Source organism: Vicugna pacos, chromosome 12 (genome assembly GCF_048564905.1).
Source record: "Vicugna pacos chromosome 12, VicPac4, whole genome shotgun sequence".
Classification (NCBI taxonomy): Eukaryota; Metazoa; Chordata; class Mammalia; order Artiodactyla; family Camelidae; genus Vicugna; species Vicugna pacos.
The window spans coordinates 59,891,991-59,915,552 of NC_132998.1; the positions used below are offsets into that span (position 1 = coordinate 59,891,991).

The following is a 23,562-nucleotide window of genomic DNA, read 5'->3' on the forward strand; positions in this document are numbered from 1 at the left end:
TTATAATCATTTTACAATGTATCAAATTTCAGTGTAGAGCACAATTTTTCAGTTATACATGTAAAGAGGCTACTTTTAATATTGGTCTATTGTGCGTATTTGCTGTCAATTTTTAGGTTTTGAAAGAGACCTTTCTGTCAATTTAAGGAAGTTCCCATCAGGTTTTTGATTGTTACAGTTTTGTTTTTTTTTTTTAATGAGGAATTGGGTATTGACTTTTATCCAGTGCTTTTTTTACAGCCATTAAGATGAATCTTACTTTTTCTTTCTCCTTTGTTAATGTGGTTAATAACACGTGTAGGTGGTCTAAGGTTCTATTGCGTACCTCTCCTTTCTGGATTCCTGAGATTATCCCAACTTGATCATGAAATTAGATTTTTAAGATGCTGATAAATTTGATTTGTTCTTTTTTTTTCTTCTTCTTCCCTTTAAGGATTCTTGTTTCTGTGTTCATGATTTTTTTTTCTAGTATTGGCCATGTGTGGTTTTTAGAGTACTTTATTTTCTAAAAATGTTTGTGAAAGGTTGAATTGTCTTTTCCTTGAAAGTTCAGTGGGACATGGCTATAGAAGTATTTAGATCTGGTGTTTTCTTTATGGAAAGGTTAACCAATGGTTCATTTTTTTTCAATAGCAATAGGATTGTTCAGGGTTTCTATGTCTCTTACATTTTTTAAGATGGGATATTTCAATTTAACAGAATAGTAGAAAGAACTCGTCCATGTGCCTATTATTTCAGGTTACTGATAATTTTGCCCCCTAGAGTTTCTACTGAGTTTTAAAAAGCAAATCCCAGACATGTCATTTCACTAGAAATACTTAAATATGCATCTTAGTTAAAATGATTTACTGATTTATTTTAACATAGTAACTATGCTATTGTCATACCCAACAAAATTAATAATTTTTTAATATTACCCACTATTCAGCCTTCATTTATATTATTCTGATTCTTGTCTAAAATGTATTTTCACAATTAATTTGAATCAAGACCCAAACAAGGTACGTCTGGTTGTTGAATCTCTTGTTTGGTAACAACTTTTCCCATTCTTTTTTTTTTTCCTTTTATGCCATGGAGAAGCTGGGACATTTATCTGATATAATTTCTTTTTTGATTAAGGTTTGTTGAGTATTTTCTCAGGAACTTACTCATTTTTGTCTCTTCAAATTTTTTGTGTAAAATTGATTAATAGTGTTACTTTCTTTTTATTTAGTTTTTTTCTTAACTTCCCAGAAGTTTATCTTATTATTCTCTTCAAAGAACCAATTTCTGATTTTGTTGCTAACCTCTCAGTTGTATTTCTTCTGTTGATAATTGCTTTTATCTTTGATCATCTTTTTCCACTATTTTTCTAACATAACTTATATACTTAACTCATTAATTTCAAGCTTTATTTTCTAACATAAGCCTTTTAAGTTTTGAAATGTAGTATTTTGATTACCACTCAGTTTCTTTTTTATTTTCCCTTTTATCACTTAGATACATGCATATTTTTAAAATTTCTATATAGGTAGACATTTAAATTTTTTTCTAAATGTTTAACACGAAAAATATGCCAGTGATGAACATTTCCTTCTATACTCCAGGGGGAAAGTAGAATGCAAAATCACTTAAAAGTATGTATGATCACAGTTTCGTGAATTATGTAAATAGAAAGAAATGATGAAATGCATCAGTATATTAAGCAGTGGTCTTTTGAGTAGTGATGTCAGGTAAATTTTATTTGAAACTTTGTTTATATTGCAAAACTATTCATAAGATGCGTTTTATTTTTATGATGGAGGGGCACGTATGATTTTTCAAAAGAAAAGAGAATAATTCTGTCAGTCCGAACTCTAAATCATGTCCCAAGATCCTGGAATGCAATTCAGTTCAATTAAAACATGACCAGTTGCTTTTTCTGTTGGGCATTAGGCAAGGAGTTGGTGTGTAAGTGGTAAGACTTGTCCTTCCCAAAGAGCTACAGTCCGGGTGCGGGGGTGAGGTGGAGGGGTGGTGGTGGGGAACAGATGGCAGGAGAGTAGGGGAGAGAGACAGACACGTATAATTTCAGTGCCATGATAGAATGCTACAGGAACTGGAAGGGCACATAGAGGAAGAGTTGTACTTAAAAACCAAGGGTAACTGGGCCAAGACAATCATTATTAAAGTGGTATCTTGTCTTCAGTGGGTGGATGATTTTTAACAGGATTATTAGTTGTAGATTCAAGTATATTTAATTTTTAAATACCCAACAATGCCCTTTTAATGTGAAAACTACTTGGAGAATTAAAAGGAAACTCAAACACCTTAATCTGTGTGAGTTAATACTGTCAACAAATCAACCAGGGACAGTTTTGCACTTCCAGGGAACATTTGGTGATATCTAGAGATATTTTTGTTGGCTTATTGGGGGGGGCAAGCAGTAATTTGTTTGTTTGTTTGTTTATTTTAAAGGAGGTACTGGGGATTGAACCAAGGACCTCCTGCATGCTAAGCACGCACTCTACCACTGAGCGGTACCCTCCCCCCAGAGATATTTTTGACTGTCACAAATGGGCTAGGGATACTATTGGCATTGAGAGGAGAGACCAGGGGTTTGCTGAGTATCTTACAGTGCACAGGACAGTCTCCCCTTCCCTCACAACAAAGAATTATCCAGCCCAGAATGTTTAATAATGCCAAGGATGAGAAACCCGGGGTCGCTCTATAATTTGCCTCCTCTTTTTGGTGGGGGTGTGGCATAGGTGGAGTAGGGGTGGTTTATATGTTGTTGAAGGAACCAGAGGCTTGGGTTTCTAGCCTATTCAGCCAGATCTGGGTTAAGGAAAACTAATCTGTAGTCTGAGGCCCGGTGAAAACAAATTTACTAAACTTTGTAGCAGGCACTGGGATAGGAATTTGGTAAAGAGTGGTAGGCAGCCCATCTTCCTGGAGCTTACACTGAATGGTCTACAAGTGTCAGATCTTTTTATCAGTTGTCTTTCTCTTTGTTATCTTTTAAATCCTTTGTTTCATTCTGAATTTAGTGTATGGATAAGTTATTTTAACCTCTTCAAAGGAATTTTGGAATAGCATACAGTTTAATTGTTTATTTTTTCATGACTGTCAGTACAAACTTGGCAACTTGTGTAATGGGTATTGTACTAAGATGTAATCCTTTTTTTCCTTCAGTCTTATTTTAGGTACAGTTTGTAAGTGTTTAAACTTGTTGGCATGACCAAATACTATACATACATATATAAAACTTTTCAGTATAACATGAAAAACTGCAATACAAATAGATAGTATTCCATGGAGTGAGATTTAGAAATACTTATTATCAAGAACAAAGTACAGAGAAATTTGTAATTTTTGACTCTGTCATACTTTTAACTATTGTCTTTCCTGTTTGTTTTTTAGATTTTGGCTCTCTGTTTGACTTGGAGCACGACTTACCAGATGAATTAATCAACTCTACAGAATTGGGACTAACCAATGGTGGTGATATTAGTCAGCTTCAGACAAGTCTTGGCATAGTACAAGATGCAGCCTCTAAACATAAACAGCTGTCAGAATTGCTACGGTCTGGTAGTTCCCCTAACCTCAATATGGGGGTTGGTGGCCCAGGCCAAGGCATGGCTAGCCAGCCCCAGCAGAACAGTCCTGGATTAGGTTTGATAAATAGCATGGTCAAAAGCCCAATGGCACAGGCAGGCTTGACTTCTCCCAACATGGGGATGGGCACTAGTGGACCAAATCAGGGTCCCGCGCCATCTGCACCAGGTATGATGAACAGTCCAGTAAATCAACCTGCCATGGGAATGAACACAGGGATGAATGCGGGCATGAATCCTGGAATGTTGACTGCAGGCAATGGACAGGGGATGATGCCTAATCAAGTCATGAACGGTTCAATTGGAGCAGGCCGGGGGCGACCTAATATGCAGTACCCAAACCCAGGCATGGGAAGTGCTGGCAACTTAATGACTGAGCCACTGCAGCAAGGCTCTCCTCAGATGGGAGGACAAACAGGATTGAGAGGCCCCCAGCCTCTTAAGGTGAGTACAGTTTTGGTGTGTGTCAGTATGTTTTGGAGTGTTGCAATGATGGAGGGGGAGGGCTTGAGGTCAGTTATCCATTTATTCTTTATATGTTTAATCTTGTTACATTATATAGCATTTCCCACATATATGCCAAGGGTTGTCACAGATTTTATGAAGCTCTTATATTAAATGTAATGTAAGTGATACATTTATTTTGCACCTGACTAGTACTGTATACCTTCACAGTTTGTTCCAAATAATTGCCAGTTAATTCCTGGGCCCTGTGGCACAAGTATTAGAATATTTTCATCTCATTTTTAATTCATCTTATTTTAGCCTTCACAGCCTTCCTTAAAAAAAAAAAAACCCACAGTTTTGTGATAGCTAGCATTATACTGTCTTCAGATGGACTTCACTTGTTCCCAGTTTTTAAGAGATGTGTTATTTTTTTCCTTTAATTAATGAAATTGAGGTGCATTAGTTTACTATGAAACTTTAACCAACATTCCAGGTTTTCCAGTTAGCCTGATTTTGGCTGCTTTTGTTTTTTTAAAAAGCTTACTTTCTTTGTCGTATTAGGTAGAGAATGCTAAATACATTTTTTAAAACCCTTTAAATGTGTACTTTGTATAATTAAGATATTATAAGCATATATTTGATGCTTATTCCTCCATATTTTCCCTACACATTTTAGTCTCCTTTTCTTAAAATGACATCACATTATAGTTGACACTGCCTGGCAGGTACTTGGTAAATACATGTTGAGTGAAAGAGAAGGCTTCATTTGGAAGGTGATGTTAGAGATGGATAAGATTTTCAGAAGGAGTTGGGAGCAAGCTTGTTCTGTAAGAGGAATAATTTGAGCAGGCATTAGGCTTCTGTGTTCCTGAGAATAGTGATGGTGAGAGTTTAAGTATGAAATTAAGACATATGGATGAATTGGGAGGTGGGGGGTGCTGAGGTCACGTATAGATACATGAAAGCCCCCAAATATTTTTTTTGCTACACAGTAAAGAATATTGACATCTTAGGAAGGGATTCTTTTGGCATCCCTGTCTACTCTATAGATTATCCTTTTCTGGCACTTTTATGTTGCTGTGTGGATGTGGTTTACCTAGAATATTTGAAGTGAGAACCAGAAACAGAAAAGTAGATGATTTAGTCTGTACCTCTTCAAGGAACATACCTATGAAGAGTCCCTGCCCCTCCTGATGTTTACATTTGGGGGTGGAGGTGGATGACAGACATTAAACCTTCACTGATTGAGCAAATATTTACTCAGTCTTAGCTTTGATGTTGAAGATAGAGCAGTGAATCAATTCATTTTATGGAACTTAAACTTTCTAAGTGTACACATAAGATGTAAATTTATAGTATTCCAGGTAAGTGCTGTAAAGACAAATAGTAAGGAAGGGCTCATTAGGAAAATGTCTAGGTTGGGAGTGGGGTACCGTTCTGTTTACAATCCAAATCACACATTTCTTGCATCAGCATTGTTTCGGGGGCTAGATGAATAGCAGTAAATTAATCAGACAAAATCCCCATCGTTGTGGAGCTTGTATTTTTATGGGAGAGGGGAATTCAAATATAAAAGCTTTATTATTAAAATATTTTCTTGTTTTAAATGAGTCCCACCTATATTTTATATTTGTAAGTTGATACTTATAAACCAAGTAACAGCAGTGCCTGACACATAAGAGTTCTAAATGTTTAGTGAATCAGTCTTTTGGAGTTATGGAGGCTTGGGGATGAAATGAATTGCTATAAAAGTTAGTACTTTTATTAAAGTTTTCTCTTTGAGAGGAAAAAAGCCTTCTCTGTATTTTCCTGTTAAAGATTAAAATAAATTCAAATCAGCCTGTTCAAATTGTTGGCTAGCAGTTGCCCTTCCAAAGTACTAGGTCCTAAAATTGTAGAGTTGATTATATTCGTTACCTTTCTTGTAAAACTAGTAAGAGTTCTGGTGATATTTAAGAATTAGGAATTAAGATGAGAAACTGAGACTTGATGACTTGAACCCTGTTGGCACATGGTAGTGGCTTTTGTACACAGTTCTTTTTATGAATGAATCTGTGATTCAAAATGTGCAGGTAGGTTGTGACTTTATTACTATGATAGTCTTTCAGAAGTCTTGCTGATGGTGGCTTATGGGAAGAAACTTGGATCATACCCCCTTTCACCCTAATCTTTAATTTTAGTCAGCATAAAATAATCAGAGACAAATGTTTTAGGTCTTTAAGTTATTTCTGACCAGTGAGTTCAGGAGGGTACAGTGAAAGTTAGAATAGTGTGCAGATTCTGATCGATACTGTCTGGGTGAGAATCTGGTCTATACCACCAGCCTCTTCCTATTTAGCTGCATATTGCAAAGCTTTTCAGGTAAGATCATTTCAGTCCCCATTAACTTCACAAGACACTATGTTTGCCTCCTCAAAAATGCTGGTGACAAAAGAAATTTAAAAATTTTAAAAATCCTTTTTCAATAGCCACCCCTTAAGTATGAAGGAAGAAATGAAATTAAAAAGCATCATAGTTATTGGTGTGGACTATGAGCTGTACTGCCTGTGTTAAAAATGGACTTGGCCACTTACATAGTAGCTACATTACATTGAATTGTTTACGGTACCTCAGTTTTCCCAACTGTGGAATGTGAATAGTAAGAGTAAGTGTCACCTACCTCATGGGATTATTGGAGAACTAGATCAGTTAATATAAGTCACCTCTTTGTGAGTGGCATATAGTAGTAAGCACCTATTGTTAGAATAGTAGTCTTAGCGAGTGCATGTATTGTAGTTCCCATTTTGTGATGTTCTTTTAACATTTTTATGAGGAGGGGGGAAATTAAAGCACATCGTGTAGTTAAAGCTGGAGTCTGTAGCAGCATAGCTCTCAGTTGTAATGGGGAGATCAAATCAGTGTACCCCATGGATAGCAGTTGGCTGGAGGATGTACCAGAGACTTCAGTGGATTAATACTATATAAATTTGATGGAAGGTTTACTTTCTTTGAAACTAAGGACTTTTTATTCAATAAGTGTTTATTAATATTCTGGAGGGGTTTTGGGGGGGTTCCCTTAGAAAATAAAAACAAACCTATTCTATGAAAGATCTTGTTATATATGATTAAGGAGACTAGTTTCAGTGTCAGACAGTATACTTGTACGTATATCAGTGTTTAGCTCCAAATTCTAAGGAACTCCTGATTATTAAAGATACTTAATATGTGTTGGGGCCATTAATTCTAACATCGGCCCTATGAAATGATAGTTTTATTCATATTATACAGGTAAGGAAACAAAGTGAGGGAGGTTACTACAGAGAACTCTTGTCTTTCTGAATTAAAAATGTTCGTTCATTACTATAATATAATGTCATTCTGTTATTGTGATTCTTAATATTCATAAGACCTACACAGCTAAAAACAAATACTGGGGTACTTTGTTTGCTGTCTCAGCATTTCACCTCTTGGCTTACTTATAACTTACATACACATGATCATTGCTAGACTGAGACCTGTAAGAGCAGGAGCCATGCCTGTTTTTTGTAATCCACCTTAGTGACCCCTGAACCTTTCACAGATAGAACTTTGGAGCCTCTTTATGTGTTACTTTTCAGTTTTTACTCTGCAGCCCTAGATCAAGGGGAAAAGAATATACAAATCCCAACCCTCTTTTCTGTGTCTCTGGTTACCTCACCTGCTATAAAGTTTTACCTGGCATCCAGATAGATACATATCCAAGGTTTTACATGCTTTGTGACTGATGAAACTAGTACCAAAGACAACAACAACAAAAAACAGCCAACTGCGAACTTTATCCAAAGGAGTACTGGCATTAGGAATAATTCTTTTTTCCTTTTCTCTTAAAAATTTTTTAAGGAGGTAAGAGTGCTAATGTCCGTTTTGGAGCTCTTCTCTTAAAATTAACATCAGTTTGTGATGGTATTTGGCATGTGATGTTAAAGAGTATTTAACCTGTAAAATTTTAAAGTAAGAGTAATGATTTATCTCTTGCATCTTTTAGAACTTGGGTGTCCTTTGATAGGCAAGGAATGAAGCAGGAAGGACCAGTTAGGAAGGTATTAAGTATAAGGCAGGGAGGAAGAATCCATGTTGAGAGAGAAAAAGATGGGCCTTAAAGGTCATATTCTGATGGGTTTTAAATAGGAGAATCTTATGCTCAGATTTACAATATGGATAGATGTGGTTTTAGGTGTGCAGTATCAACTTAAAATAGTTCCTGTGCGGTGATGAGGCCCCCTAACTAAGGCAGTGGTATAAAAGTAATGGGAATGAGTCTGAAAAATATTTAGGATTGGATGTAGGTTCTGAGAGATCCCTAGTCTTCCTTGTTTATCAGCATATCTCCTCCTCTACCCCAGTGCTTAACATAATGCCTGGCATATGACTTGGATATAGAAATATTACCAAATCCAGTAGGTATGAGGAAATGTCAGAATGTAGTTTAATTTTGTTTTTATTATTTGGTGAATCTTGGAGTCACAGTTAGTGTTGTTGCGTGTTACTGTTGATGCTTGCAAGTCTTAAGAGATTTTTGTCGCTGTGTTAAATGTTTCTAAACTGTTATATTTGTTGTATTTTGGGCACTAGTTTTTATTTTTCCTATTTATATGTCAATATTTATTCACCATCATGTGTTATATGTGTTCCTGTGTTCCGTAAAGTTTCTTTTTAATATATTGAACGCTTAGACACAACCTGTGTAGTTAGATTTCTTTTTAAAGAAAGATAAAATAGTGCCCTGCAGGTCTTTGGTTTTAGCTGCCTTAGAACTGTTTGTGGCTTCCTGGTCCTCTGCCTTTTCAGTTTAGGTAGAGATCTGTATCTTTGTGGTCCAGGTAGGTGGTGGGTAGTTGGACATCTGGATCACATTATCTGTAGGGAAGGGAACGAGCTCTAATAACTAACTACAGTATAGCAGAAATTAGGTATAGTATATTCCCTTCTTGTTATATTTGATGGGGGAGCTGTAAGGGTTGGGGGGATAGGGTAGGGATATGAGGGGCATTGGTTTTATTTTATTTTCTAATGCTGGTGGCAGAACTCTGAAGGAGATGGGAAAACAAGCCTGAGAGTCTTTTGCTGGTCAGAGTGACCAGAAGTATCAGGAATGAATTACTGCCAGCTGACCAGCAGTTAGTGCAGTCTGTATATTTGAGACCGTACTCTGTCAAAGAGTGAACTTGGAGTTTCTAGGTAATACGTGGTGATTGAGGGAACAAGCACTATCAGGAATTGGTTGAAACTCAATTGGTGTAGTTATTTGCACAAGGCAGTGTCTGTGTGAACAAATGTGTGAATGACCAGATTCTGCTAGGATGTTTGATAAAGACATTATGCTTATTAACGAGATACCAAGGCATCTTACAAAGCCCAGCATTTTAATTTATGTAAATTATGGACTCTTTACAGGCGTAATCTATTGTCTTTTGGTCTTTTATGGTCTGTCATGCAAGTTCTATGATAGAATGGCTTTCATTTTATGTCTGTCATGAATTTGCATGGTAATAAGAAACACAAGTGAAATATAACTCCTCCAGGTGGAGATGTGCATATCATTGGAACTGTATTAATATAAATATTAGTAGTTTAAAAGCATATGTAGTAACAGCACGCCTAGCCATGTTTGAAACCTGAACTTTGAATTTAAGCCTGTTTCTGTATTCATTTGATTGTCCCTACAATCTTACTGTCCAGATTCACATAGGAAATTCCAGTTATTGGAGACAATACACTTTTTACTCTGGATGCTTACCATTTAGGCCACCCCCATTTTTTTATGATATGCCCAAACTGTGCCAATTTACACAGTCTCGTTCCCTATCATTATTAGAGTACTAGGCAGGTTACTTAACTCCTAGTCTCTAACCTTTCTGGGAAATGTTCTTTAATTTTTTCTTTAATATTTTGCCTTCCCACTACAGGCGAACCTTTGAACTGATGAAGATGTTATATTCATATAAATTTGCAGAGTTGACTGCATATGATACAAAGAACTGAATTTTATTTACAGAGTTCATACAATTTACTTTGTGTTTCTATTTTCCTGAGTCAGCGAGTTCTTTTGTCAGGTTTGGGATGACAGGGCTACAAAGAAAAATGAACTAAGGTTCTTTATCTTTTGGTCTGTGGATAGAAGACATTTTTCACAGATACTTTTATCACCTATGTTATATTATTAATAAAGGCATGAACATTTCTGTTGGGGTTGAAAAAGAACTGTCTAGAATAATAGATACTTCACAGAGGTGGTAACTTTTGAAATGTATCTTAAAGGATGGATAGAATCTGCAGCTACTTATTATTTACCTTTGTACCAGCCAAGTAAGCAAGAAAAAATGAAAATTGGACTGCCTGTTCACAAACTTAGTATTTTATTTCCTTTACAGGTTAGCAATCAGAAGTCAAATAGGAAAGGAGGGTGTACCATTGCCTAGTTATAGGGAAAAGGGAAAGCCTAAACAAATGTTGGAGATTCAAGAAGCGTGATACTCTCAGGTTTGCAAGTTAATGGGTACAGGAGATAGGATGCCATGGAGAGTAGTCAGTACTTATGAAGATCATGAAGGGTCTGGTATACTATGGTTTTTCCCCTTTATGAGTAGAAAAAAGTTAGAACAGAAGGCAGGAAAACCTGTTAGACAGTCTATAAAAGCTGTGATAAGGGGCTTGAATTAAGACAGTGATAGTGGGCAGAGATACATGGAAACGATGGAGGGTGGGTGATTAGATGTAGAATTCGAAGGACCCTCTGATAGAGCGTTTGGGAAGAATATAGAAATCCCTTATGACTCCTTGTAATTGGTCAGCAGTGGTAGCATTCTTAGTTTCTGTTCTGAGTTCTTGCTGTATGTTTCTAGTGGGTGCTGATTGACTTATAGTGGGACCTTATATGGAAGAATAGAACTGTAAGTTGCATCATTACCAGTAAAATATTTGGCTTCTGAATAATTAATACTCTGTTCTTTTAAGTTAATCATTATCCAGTATGATGATTCCAGATGGACTTGCATAAACACAGGGAAAAAACTTACTTTTTGAAGTACATAAGGTTTGCAGACACACACAAATTACTTTAAGAACAAAGGAGGTAATTTAATAAAAACAGCGAGGTGTAAGACAGCAAGAAATGGTGCAGACTCTGAAGTTTGGATGATCTTTCTAAAGGTTTCAGATTGAAAACGTCTACTGTGTTCCTAAATAAAAAAGGACATATCAGGGGGAGGGTGTAGCTCAATGGTAGAGCACATGCCTAGCCTGCACAAGGTCCTGGGTTCAATCCCCAGTGCCTCCATTAAATAAATAAACCTAGTTACCTTCCCCTCCAAAAATTAAAAAAAAAAGGACATATCCCCCAAACTAAGAGTTTTCTACCTTTTTTATAAACAAAATGCTGGGATAAGCATTCAAATGCTCTGACATATCAAACTCTAATTTAATTTTTAAGGATTAGATGATTAATTGAGTTGAATTGAATTTATTATGTTTGCATATTAAATGAAAGTCATTTAGTACATTTAAAGTGGAGAAAAATGGCAAACCCTGCTTAGCAGATATATATAGCTAAATGAACACACTTACAAATTTTTCTAAAACATTTATCTCATTAATAGAAGACAGCTCTAAATTTACTGTACCTGGGACCCTCAGATTATGATATGTTTATATATACAGAGACTTTCTTTTAAAACTGTCTTTGTTAATTAGAAAGTGGGAAAAGAAAGGAAATGGTAATTTTCTATTAGTATGGAGAATAAGAATCTTAATTTCTCTTCTGTTTCTTGTTCTTAGATGGGAATGATGAACAACCCAAATCCTTACAGTTCACCATATACTCAGAATTCTGGACAGCAGATTGGAACCAGTGGCCTTGGTCTCCAGATTCCAACAAAGTCTGTGCTACCAAATAGCTTACCTCCGTTTGCAATGGACAAAAAGGCAGTTCCTGGTGGAGGAATGCCCAACATGGTGAGTAGTAATCTATCTACAAATTTGTCTTCCACCTGACACTTCAGAAAAGAATTATGTTAAATTTTGATATCATCTGCTATACACAGTAGGATGTAATGGATGGCCCCTGTGATCAAGGAAGCTTTTGCCTTCTATTTCACATAGTGTTTTGTTACTTGTATTGATCAGTAAGGGTGCTGGTCCAAATAGGAGCAAGTGGGGCTGCTACAGTGAAAGTTTTGATGTCCTGCCATATCCTTCTTGTGAGCATTTCTTTCTGTAGGATATGAAAACGGAACCTTTCTCCTCTTGGGAAGGACTCTCTGGCAGAGGATTCCAGCTCTCAGTGACCACACCAACTAATATGTATCTGATACTCCTACATAGAAGTAACTTCCCTCTCAAAGTTACACACTAATTTTAAATGTGATTTTTGTTATGGAAAAATTTCCGAAGCCTCTAACATTGCTATTTTTCTAAAGTAGAACTATTTCTAGTTGTAAATATAGCAAGTAGTCCATGGAAGAAATTGTCTTTGGGAAAAAAATTGTAGTATAGGAATTTTATTTCTCTTTCAGATATTTTAGGGTTTTTTTTGCATTGAGTCATATTCATTGAATGCTTATATTTCAGGACTCAGCGAAGTACTGGAGATATAAAGATGAATAATACATGACATTTCTGTCCCCAGAAATGTTTACTTTTTTACTGGAAAAACCAGATTTCCTCCAGAGTTTACAAAAATTAATTTTCTACAGACCTGAAAGGCCGAGAAGGCCAAGATCTTCATTATTCTTCAAAACCTAACTTGGACCTGCTGTTCACTACAGATTCCTTCCTTCTACACCTCACAGTGGAGCTTACCGTGTTCTCCTCTTTCTTTTGCTCTCTTTATGTTATATGTACTTTGCTTTTATTGCTTGGTTTATGTAGTACTTTGTTTTCTTATTAAATTGAGCTTCTTGATTGTAGAAAGCATCATTTATTTATGTTAGAATCCCCTGTGTCAAAAAAATGGAGTCTGTCCTTAAAGATTTTCATTGACAATCTCCAGGTGCATATTTAATAGGGAGGTAGCACACCATGACACCTACATTAAATGTATCTTTATTGTTTTATCCCTTAGGGCCAGCAGCAGGCCCCGCAGGTCCAGCAGCCAGGCCTGGTGACTCCGGTAGCCCAAGGGATGGGTTCTGGAGCACACACGGCTGATCCAGAGAAGCGCAAGCTCATCCAGCAGCAGCTTGTTCTCCTTTTGCACGCTCACAAGTGCCAGCGCCGGGAGCAGGCTAATGGGGAAGTGCGGCAGTGCAACCTTCCCCACTGTCGGACAATGAAGAATGTCCTTAACCACATGACACACTGCCAGTCAGGCAAGTCCTGCCAAGGTGAGTGGGCTCAAGGGGTTTTCATGCTCAGCCGTTAACACTTACAGTTAGTACTCAAAATATCTCTATTTTGAGACTTCTTATTGATAATGCCTTACTCTATATTAGGTTATGGTAAAAGTCAGTATCATTTTGTGAATGAGTATCTAGAGATGTGTGGTAGGAGAGGAAGTTCTAGAGACTTCCCTGATGTGATGATTCCTACTGACTGATTTGCCCCAGCATAGCATACTGTAAATACAAAAACATTGTTACTCAACCTAATGTAATTTGTGTATTTATGGAGTCATTAGGAGTCTATTTTTACAGATTTTTATAGAATAAAATAGACTTCACAACTTTATGATGAAAATAGGGGCTCTGGAAGCCAGACCAGCTTGAGTTTGAATCCCACTTTGGGTGCTCTGTGACTTTGTGCAGATTACTTAACCAGTTTTTACCTGTTTTCTCAACTATAAAACGTGAGTACTAATAGCTATTCTGTAGAGGTATTATGAAGATGTAATGGGTTAATAACATTTGTAGCCCTTGTTAAGTGATTGATAAGTTAGTTGATACTAATGTAAAAATATAACCTGCATTTGGAAAAACAGTCATTTTTGTTCTTTTTAGTGGCACACTGTGCATCTTCTCGACAAATCATTTCACACTGGAAGAATTGTACAAGGCATGATTGCCCTGTGTGTCTCCCCCTTAAGAATGCTGGGGATAAGAGAAATCAACAGTGTAAGTGTTTAAATCTTTTGAAGCTTTTATATCAAAAGTATTCTCAGACTCTCACCAATGCAGTTTGGTGAGATTTAAAGTATTTCTTGATTATGTGAAGTTCCTCTGACTGCCTAGTGCTAATACTAGATTATTTCCATTTACCACTTAATGTCATATTAATAAGGTTAGAATTGAACTACTTTTAACCTAAAATACGATCCAGAAAGATCATTGCTTTGACATTGGGCAAGTTACTCTTTTATATGAGCGATCTAAATATTTAGATTATCTGAAATTATGTAAAAAAAGAAAAAAGAATAAAGGTTTGAGATTAGTTTTACAAGCCTGGGGTGATGAGGAGCTTCTTTTTATAGACAAGACAGGTCAAAAGTAGAAAGTGCAGCTCCCACAACTCCTCTGGAAACAAAACTTAAGAACTGAAAGACAAATTTGGAACTCAATATATAGCATGTTAGAAAGGAATTAAATTCCATAAAGATAAATTGTAAATAGCCCAGTGAAGAATTGGGACTACGAAATAGTTTGCTAGAGGGAGGGAATACCATAAAGTTCACTATTAAATTAAGAAATGAAGAAGTAACATGTCTGTCCTGTCACATTGGCAGAAGTGATACTACCTGGTATTGGCATTTGTGTGGCTTTGAGGCATTTGTGCACTGTTGGTGGGAACATTGATACAGTCTCTGGGAAGGCTTTGGGTATTTTGGATCAAAAGCCTTACATGCCAGTGATTCCTTTGACCACTCAGTTATGCATCCAGTAATTTTTTCAGGGAAATAATGGGAAATGAGATGCATGTATTTCATAATCACATAACAATTTTGTGTTTAAAATTCACTCAAACATGGTAGTGTTTTCTTTTTCACCATCTTTAATGTTGTAATACTGTTTCTTTTGTTTTCTCCAGCAATTCTGACTGGAGCACCAGTTGGACTTGGAAATACTAGCTCTCTAGGGGTGGGTCAACAGTCTACTCCCAGCCTAAGCACTGTTAGTCAGATTGATCCCAGCTCTATAGAAAGAGCATATGCAGCCCTTGGACTACCCTATCAAGTAAATCAGATGCCGACACAGCCCCAGGTGCAAGCAAAGAACCAGCAGAACCAGCAGTCGGGGCAGTCTCCTCAAGGGATGCGACCCATGAGCAACATGAGTAAGTCTGTGGCCTCCTAGTGACAGATGTGATTATCAGTTCGTGTAAATGCCAAGTAATATGCAAGGTTAACTCCTTGGTTTATTGTGGTCTCTCTGTTATTGTTTCTGTCTCTCTCCCTCTCTTACTTGTTTTGTAATATGACTCATTTTAAAGTAATTTTTAGAAGATTGCAGTGTGTACTATACGTAAAATACACAACAAATTTATACTATATAGCACAGGCAGCTATATTCAGTACCTTGCAACAAATAATGAAAAGGAATATATGTATATATGTATATGTATATGTATGGCTGTAACTTGCTGTACACCAGAAACTGACACATCGTAAACTGACTGTCCTTCAATTTAAAAAAAAGAAGAAAATTTGAAAACATAAAAACGTAGTATAAAAATTCTCTTGTAATCCATGTATCAGAGGCAACTTTTACTTTGTTTATGTCCTTCCTAATCCCAATGACTTTATATTTCTAGAAATGGGATCCCATGTGTTATAACAGGCTATTTCTTTACAAAATGTGAAGGTCTTTTCAGTTTCCATACTTAATGTATCATTTTTAATGCTTGTGTAGTATTTCTTTGTGTAGAACCGTCTGTTACCGTTGGACATTTAAGGCCCCCCCTTTTATTTATTCATTTTTGCTTTTTTAAATGGCACAAAGAAACAGTTGTGTTTTAGCTTGAAATATTCTTTTGGTTTGAAATGTTTAGTTATTGTTAATGTAGATTTCCAGATATATCTAGCAACAGAAGTAGTTTGCTTGCCTTTGAAATAGTTAATCAAATATACTTGTTTGCTTAACCTCTTCCTATGATACAACTGAGAGGGAAGGGGAAGTGAGCAGTGTTCTAATATCCTAACTCACAGTGGTTTTTATTCTCTTAATTATATGGTAAGATAAAGGAGAATTGCCCTGTAATTATCCCTTTGCTGTCAGGCAGTCAAACATATAAGCCATTTTGTATAAATAGTTAAATATCCAGCTCTGGTAAGCCTGTGCTTTTTAATACTTCGCCTATTATTCTAAAATTGTTCTTGGTGATGATGTTTTTCTGTAACTAGAAAAGCCTGATTCAGAATAATCCATCATGGTTTTGCCTATGAAACCCACTCTTAGCCTTCCATTCATAAGTGCAGTAGGCTTAGTTTCTGCCCATTATTGTTTGATTCTAAATGAGAAAACAATTGGGCACAACACTCTTGTAAAAATGTAATCTTGTTGATTTTTGTTATTTTTATCTTAAGGAAATGTGCATTATTTCATGAAAAGCAGTGCTAACTTGTTAAACAGTTAGTGAAGAGTTTTAAAAACTGGACTAGAAACTGGGATGGAGAGCATTCCTGCCTTTTCAGGCTTATTTTCAAGCTCTTATGTATGTATTAAAAGAGAGATCTGAGGACTTCATTTCCCCTCTACTCTCTCTCTTTTTAACTTATGATTGCTTTTTGGTCTCCCTTTCCAAGTGATACAGAGTACATCTTCTTTGAGTTTTAGAATCTTGACCCAGTGAAGTTATCTACCTCTGGCCTGGGTTTTCATTTTTGTAATTAATTATTTTCCATTAATTTTTCAAATTTCTGTGTATAGTTCCTAGTTTAATTCTTTTCATCTTTTCTTGTATCATCTGTGTACTTGTATATACATTTGTATATACCCACAGAATTACTTGAAAATTTGCTCCGTGAATTTCTTTTTTTCCCTTTTTTCAGTGTCTTTAAAATTATTATTTTAGGAGTAAAATTAATCAAGTTTCAAGATGCTTCAGGTTTGGACTTGATCTAGTAGGCTAAATCCACAAACAGGATTAAATTGTGTTCCCTAACAGTGTGAGATTTTTATCCTGTTTGTAAACAAAAGCAGTTTACTTGAGTATTGTTTTACTTACTCAGTAACCTAAAATGTTTATCTTTTATGTTTTTCCAAGATTGAGCTCCAAGTGGCTAGTTCTGTCAATTCTCACCCATATTATTTTAACCCTAATGTATCCTTGGGGGCGCTGCCAAAGTGATAGATAGGAAAGCTTTGTCAGAAAATTTGGGCCATAGAAGCACATCTATGTAATCTCCCCAGTAGTGATTTAAAATATTTTAGATTCTTCCTTCATAATCATTGCAGATTTAAAGTAAAGGCAGTGTTTTAGTGACTTCTTTTCCTCTGTACATTTTTTCTCCTGAATTTTAATTTGGTTTTTCAAACCTGCTAAAAATTGTCATAGTCCAATAGAGACTATGTGATACCCTTTATCTAGATATACTAATTTTCAACATTTTTGCCACATTTGCTTTGAGTCTGTGTGGACTTCAGAGATCTTCACAGTTGACTGCTAACTATTTCGGCATGTATTTCCTAGTAATAAAGAATACTCAACTCCATAACCACAGTATTGTTACCACACCTGCAAAATTGAACATTTGATAATATCCTGTAGTTAGTACAGTCTGTATTTTAATTTATCCAGTTGTCCCCAAAAGTCAAGTGTTTTACATTTATTTAGTTAAGTGTCTTTTGTCTCTTTTCATCTAGAAGTCATCCCACCTTTTCTTTGTTCATCACACAGTGACTTCATGAGCCTCATAGATTGTCCCATAATTTGGATTTGTCTGACTGTTTCCTTAAAATTAGATCCTGATTAAACATTTTGGGGATGAATATGTCATGGGTTGTGGTGTGGTATGCCATCAAGTTTTAATAATTTATTGGGATTCTTTGCTTTTAGCTAGCCCTTATAGTATCCCTATTCTCTTGTTTTATTGTTGACCTTCAGATTATTGATTACCCATTTTTCAGCTATTTCATGGAAGTTCTGGAACTGTTACTATCAAGAACTTGAGTTTTGTTTTGTATTCTGTTCTAAAGTTTTTATATCTCACTTATTTGGTAGACATCATCTCTAGTTTATGTTCCAGCGGACTGTCAGATATTAAGAAGTACTACTTACGAGTAAGGGTCTCTGTCATACGACCTTTACCTGAAGTATATAGTACTAGGTAGGATGAAGTGCCTGAGCAGACGTTTATACTAATGCTTCCATGGGGAAAATATTCACAGTGACAGATGTGTCTCCCTCTGTGACAGAACCGCTGTAATGCTGGGACATTCTCAGTTACAAAATTTAGGTCCTTTGATTGACAAGGGTGTTTGAATAAATGATTAACAGCATTCACTCAGATGTGCTGTGTGCTGGAAAAAACTAGTAAAGGGGGTAACATGGTCCCTACTTTAAGACATCTCTAGTCTGGTTGGGCAGGTAAATGACTAAGTAGACAAAACAAAAGTAGCTACTACGTATATCAGGTTAGAGAGATTCTGTAGCAGGGAGGGGAAGAGGGAATCCACTCCAGAGCCCAAAATTAGAACTTTTTTGTAAGCCTTCCATGACCATATTTGACCACATTCTTAATCTTCTAGTTCATATTAAATTAACATATTCCTATAAAGATTTTATTAGGGGTTAGAAAAAATATATACTCCTAGGGCTGAGGGTTTCTCCTAGGGCTTAAAAATACATATAATATACTCCCTGATTTTTTAGGTGCCATGAATTCTTTTCTTGTTCATTTTTTCCTCCTGGCTTACTCTTTGTCAGTGCCAGTAGTGTCTGACTTCCTACATTTTTGTATTCTCAAGTGAATGCTCACTCCTAGGGTTTTAAATGCTATCCTGTGTAAGAATATTCCCTCTGAAGTTATGAGCCATTACTCACAGTCAATGTGAAATATTAAGTGGACCTGGATACTTTGTAGAGAATTTTGGCTATGTTTTCATGTACCATCAGAAAGCAGTAAGATAAGTAAACTGATACTCAATGTAATCACTTTTTTCTTTTACCCCCATAATATTACCACCGATTAAAAAATATGCCTTAAGGGTACATAATTTCTCTAAAAATAACACAGTAGTGACAAAGAATTGCAGTTGAGACCATTAAAGACCACTACCAGCAGCTACATTTCAGAGCCACCCTGATGCTGTCAGAAGCAAAGTTCTGCCTAAGCATGTAGGAAGCATGATGAAAAAAGGCAACAGGATTTGACTTTGATAGATTTGATAGAATCTAGTTCATTATTTGCATTTTACTGGGAAGTTTTGTTTATTTTCTTGTCTTTAACCAAAATATCTTGAGGAGTATATTAATAGAATTGTGTATCAAAAAAATTTTAACCACATGAAAATCTGAACATTGCTGTTTTATGTTTTTAAGGAAATAGAATATTCATTAAAACTGTTAATCAAAAAAGTAATACATGCACATAGAGCTATTCAAGCCAGTCTGAAGGAATATTCAATAAAAAATAGTTTAACTCTAACCCAGACACTTTTATTACCCTCCTTAGGGACCATCATACTTAGATTCCTTATGTCCTTACATAAACTGTGCTTACAAAAGCACATGCATGTATAATTCAGTTCCCTAAGCAATTCTGGTTCTAGTTTTTTGCTCCTTTGACGTTGCTCTTACATCTGTACATACATGTATGAGTATAACTGTAAGACAAAATATCAGAAATGGAAATCCTAATCAATGAATATGTGCATGCATTTTTTCATTTATTTAGCAATTACCAAATAGAGTGAGTCAGTTTACACACCAATGGATTTTCACTGAAAATGCTTCTTTTAGTGGGGAGGGTATAGTTCAGTAGTAGAGTGCGTGCTTAGCATGCATGAGGTCCTAGGTCCAATCCCTAGTACTTCCATTAAAAAATAAATAAACCTAACCTCCCCATAATAATAATTTTTTAAAAGAAAATTCTTCTTTTCCCAGACCCTTCTCAACCCTTGATATTCTCAAACTTTAAAAAGATTTCAAAATTTCATACAGAAAAATATATTACTTTAAGTTTTACTTTAAATGCAGTTGAGCATATGTGCATTTTTTAAATCTGTTGCATTTCTTTTTATGTAAATTGCCTGTTCCTTTCCTATTGGATTATTCGTCTTTTTCTTATTGGATTGTAAAGGTACTTTGTGAATTAGCCTTTATATGTGTGTTGCTAGTTATATTGTAAATAGTGATTTTTTATATGTACTGCTAGTATTTTTTAACCCTGATTTGTCATTTGTCTCTTAACTTTGTTTACGGTGATTATTTTCCTTATTACTCAAATGTCCTTAAAGATTCTATTTTGGGTCTGTCTTTGAAAGGATGAAAGTTTCTTGTGACATTTTCTTGTAGGACTTTCATCACTTTTCCTTCTTCCTTCTCTCTCTCTTTCTCCACCTCCTCTGTCTTTTGTTTTAAGTTGTTACTGATATTTAAGATACTCTATCATGTTTTTTGTTTTGACCTAGGTGCTAGTCCTATGGGAGTAAACGGAGGTGTAGGGGTTCAAACGTCAAATCTTCTTTCTGACTCAATGTTGCATTCAGCCATAAATTCTCAAAAGTAAGTAATATTGTGGTTTGTGCCCTTTGTCAGGTTTCAGACACTTGTTAGGATTCCTTTTTTGAGTTTTTAAATTTCCTTGATTAGAAGATACCCCTGATGAATGAAGACAAATAGTATGTTTGAGTTCATACTTTACTCTTTCTATAACCTAATTAAAAATTGTATCCATTATTTGGGGTAGCAGACACCTTCCCACATACAGTAGGGTGTTGCAAATGCAGCTGCTTAGAAAACGAGTTTGCTCTATCCCAGGGTTAAGGATTACTCCATTGTCCAATGGATTCCCTGGGATGAGCTGTGTCAAAGTGACAGCTTAGTTTCACGTAACACAAGACTTAGTCTTCTAAACACATCATCCACTTCTCCAAACAACAAAATGTTGTGGGTTAATAACTCTTTTCCCTCACACAGATAGAAACACATGCACACCCCCAGACTCCTTTATGTAAATGGACTTGTCATGGTGTGTTGGCCCTATGCAGGTGTCACTGTCAGCTCTACTTAAATGAGATCCTCTTTTCTCCTACCTTTCTTCACTAAAACTATTATTTCACGACTCCTTTTTAAAGCCCAATGATGAGTGAAAATGCCAGTGTGGCCTCCCTGGGTCCTATGCCAACAGCAGCTCAACCATCCAGTACTGGAATTCGGAAACAGTGGCATGAAGATATTACTCAGGATCTTCGAAATCATCTTGTTCACAAACTGTAAGATTGTAGGCATGTCTTATTCATAAACAGTTACAGGTCAGCATGCTTCCAATCTGCCTGGCACTTAAACACAAGAGAAATATTAGGGATTTTTCTGTAGCCTGGCTGTTGCTGCTGATACTTCTTCTGTGACTTTCCTGCTTCCTATTCTCTGCTTCTCAACTTCTTCACCATTATTCATTACGAGTCTTTCAGCTTTAACAGCATATAAACAATTCTGCCTAGTGACAGTAATCAACACATTAGTTAAAATTCTTTCACTTTAAATTTAAATTGTAAAGGCAGTAGCCTTTACAGAACTCATTTTAAAAGAAAAGCTAGTTCTTAGATCATTAGAATGGTAGTGTCAGTCCTGTTTTCTGTTATCCCTGGTAAAGCTTTTATTATCTTGACAAGTTGAATCTGTTTGGGTGGTTTCTCTGTGGTCTTCTGTCCCTCCAAATGTGCCCATATCAATAGTCTGTGAAATACCTCTGCGCTATTTGTTGTGAAGTTGATACGTGCCAGGCACACTGCCTCACAGTCACTCTCTTCTCAGATGAAAGACGGAGAAGGCATATGGAGTGGTAAAATGTAATGCACCCAATATCCTAAAGATAGAGATTAGACTTGACTGATTACAGAGTTTATACTTCAAAAAAAAAATGCAGAATTTTTTTTTTCTTGGAAGTATCAGTCCCCCCCCTCACTTAATGGAGGGCTCTTCATTTTATTCATTTTTTTTAATTGGCTTAGAACTTTGTGACCTGTCTTTTATCTTAATTTATTTTTATGTTACATTAGCCTACCAATTATACTTGAGTTTCATTTAGGAGTTCTCAAATGATAGCACTAAAAATGGAATTTGACAAAGAGAAAACTGAGATGTTAATACAGTAAATTAATAAGGAATAACGAAAACAAACTTATTTTGTGATCCAGCTGTTAAGGAACTTTTATTTAATGAACAGAGACAGTAGATTGTTTGGGATTTGTTATTTGAGTTAATGTGAAATGTTTATTATATGCTTGTGGATTTTTTTTTCTTACTAACTTAGGTATTTTTCTAAGCTTCCATTTATTTCTTCTCCACATGGTTTTTTCAGGTACAGGTGAACATAAGGTGTCCATATGATAAAATTAGTGGTTGAAATCACATTTGTCAATCTTCTGGAATGTCAGTGCCAAATATTTTGTAGGGACTTGCTAGAGAGTAAAAGATACTGAATTTAGCAGAGTTATTATGCATTTTTGCCCCCTTCACTTCAAGTTTTTTTTTTATCTTTTAAGATTTTGTAGATTATTAGGTTTTATTTGACTAAGCTGAATTTAGGAAAGTAGAAGGATCTTAAGGCTGTTGCTACTTGATACTATGACAAAGGTTAGGTTTCCTCACTTCCTTTATGCAAATAGCACAGTATAATTTTTTTGCTCCACATTAGAGTTACAGGGACCAGAGAGTATTTATATTTGAGCACATCCCACCCCTCATTTTAAAATTTTACCTAATGTGTTCATGGTATAAAAATGGGGAACTACTAATCAGGAAGAAGTTTAAAATACTGTATATTTGTATGACAAGAACGAAAAACTGACATGGTATAATAGTGGTAGGATTTTCTGTTCCTAGTGTTCAAGCCATATTTCCTACTCCGGATCCTGCTGCTTTAAAAGACAGGCGGATGGAAAACCTAGTTGCATATGCCCGGAAAGTGGAAGGGGACATGTATGAATCTGCAAATAATCGAGTGAGCATCTTTTTTGTCTATATAAAGTCAAAAATGGACCTCTTTTGGTTATTCCTCGTTGTTACATGTACATGGAAAATACTGAACTTCACAGGATACCCTTTAGCCCTTCTGTCTTAGTCTCACTGTGGAGTCACGATAACAAAGCAATTTTCTTAAAGTGTATGTCAAGAATCTTACATTTTTCCTCCTAATAATACATTGCACTCATGAGGCACTTTATCTGGGTTGTCCTTCTGTCAGCTGAAAAGTGGTTGAGCTGTTACCAGCTCTGTGCTATTTTCACTAGAATATGGTGAATCAGCTGCTTAGTATTTTCATCTCAAGTAGTATTTCCGTATCAGTTGAACTTTCTTCTCTAAATTGGCACTTCTTCAAAAATGTAGCATATTCTTTCCACATGCTATAAATTGCCAGCGCATAGTTTGTAAACTTACTTTGAGAAGTCATGCTTTACTCTGTAGGTTCATAATAAAGCAGCTTTTCACA

At 35.9% G+C, this 23,562-nt stretch overlaps 1 protein-coding gene across 1 annotated transcript in view; it reads left to right on the top strand.

Annotated features, from left to right (window-relative positions):
- Positions 1 to 23,562, top strand: part of EP300 (E1A binding protein p300) — a 66,731-nt gene that overhangs the window by 14,567 nt on the left and 28,602 nt on the right. Inside the window, exons 2-9 of the mRNA XM_072973589.1 lie at positions 3,382 to 4,019; positions 11,814 to 11,990; positions 13,099 to 13,360; positions 13,973 to 14,086; positions 14,997 to 15,242; positions 20,540 to 20,633; positions 21,206 to 21,343; positions 22,956 to 23,073. Of these exons, the coding sequence (XP_072829690.1) occupies positions 3,382 to 4,019; positions 11,814 to 11,990; positions 13,099 to 13,360; positions 13,973 to 14,086; positions 14,997 to 15,242; positions 20,540 to 20,633; positions 21,206 to 21,343; positions 22,956 to 23,073 (1,787 nt within the window). The remainder of the gene's footprint in view (positions 1 to 3,381; positions 4,020 to 11,813; positions 11,991 to 13,098; positions 13,361 to 13,972; positions 14,087 to 14,996; positions 15,243 to 20,539; positions 20,634 to 21,205; positions 21,344 to 22,955; positions 23,074 to 23,562) is intronic.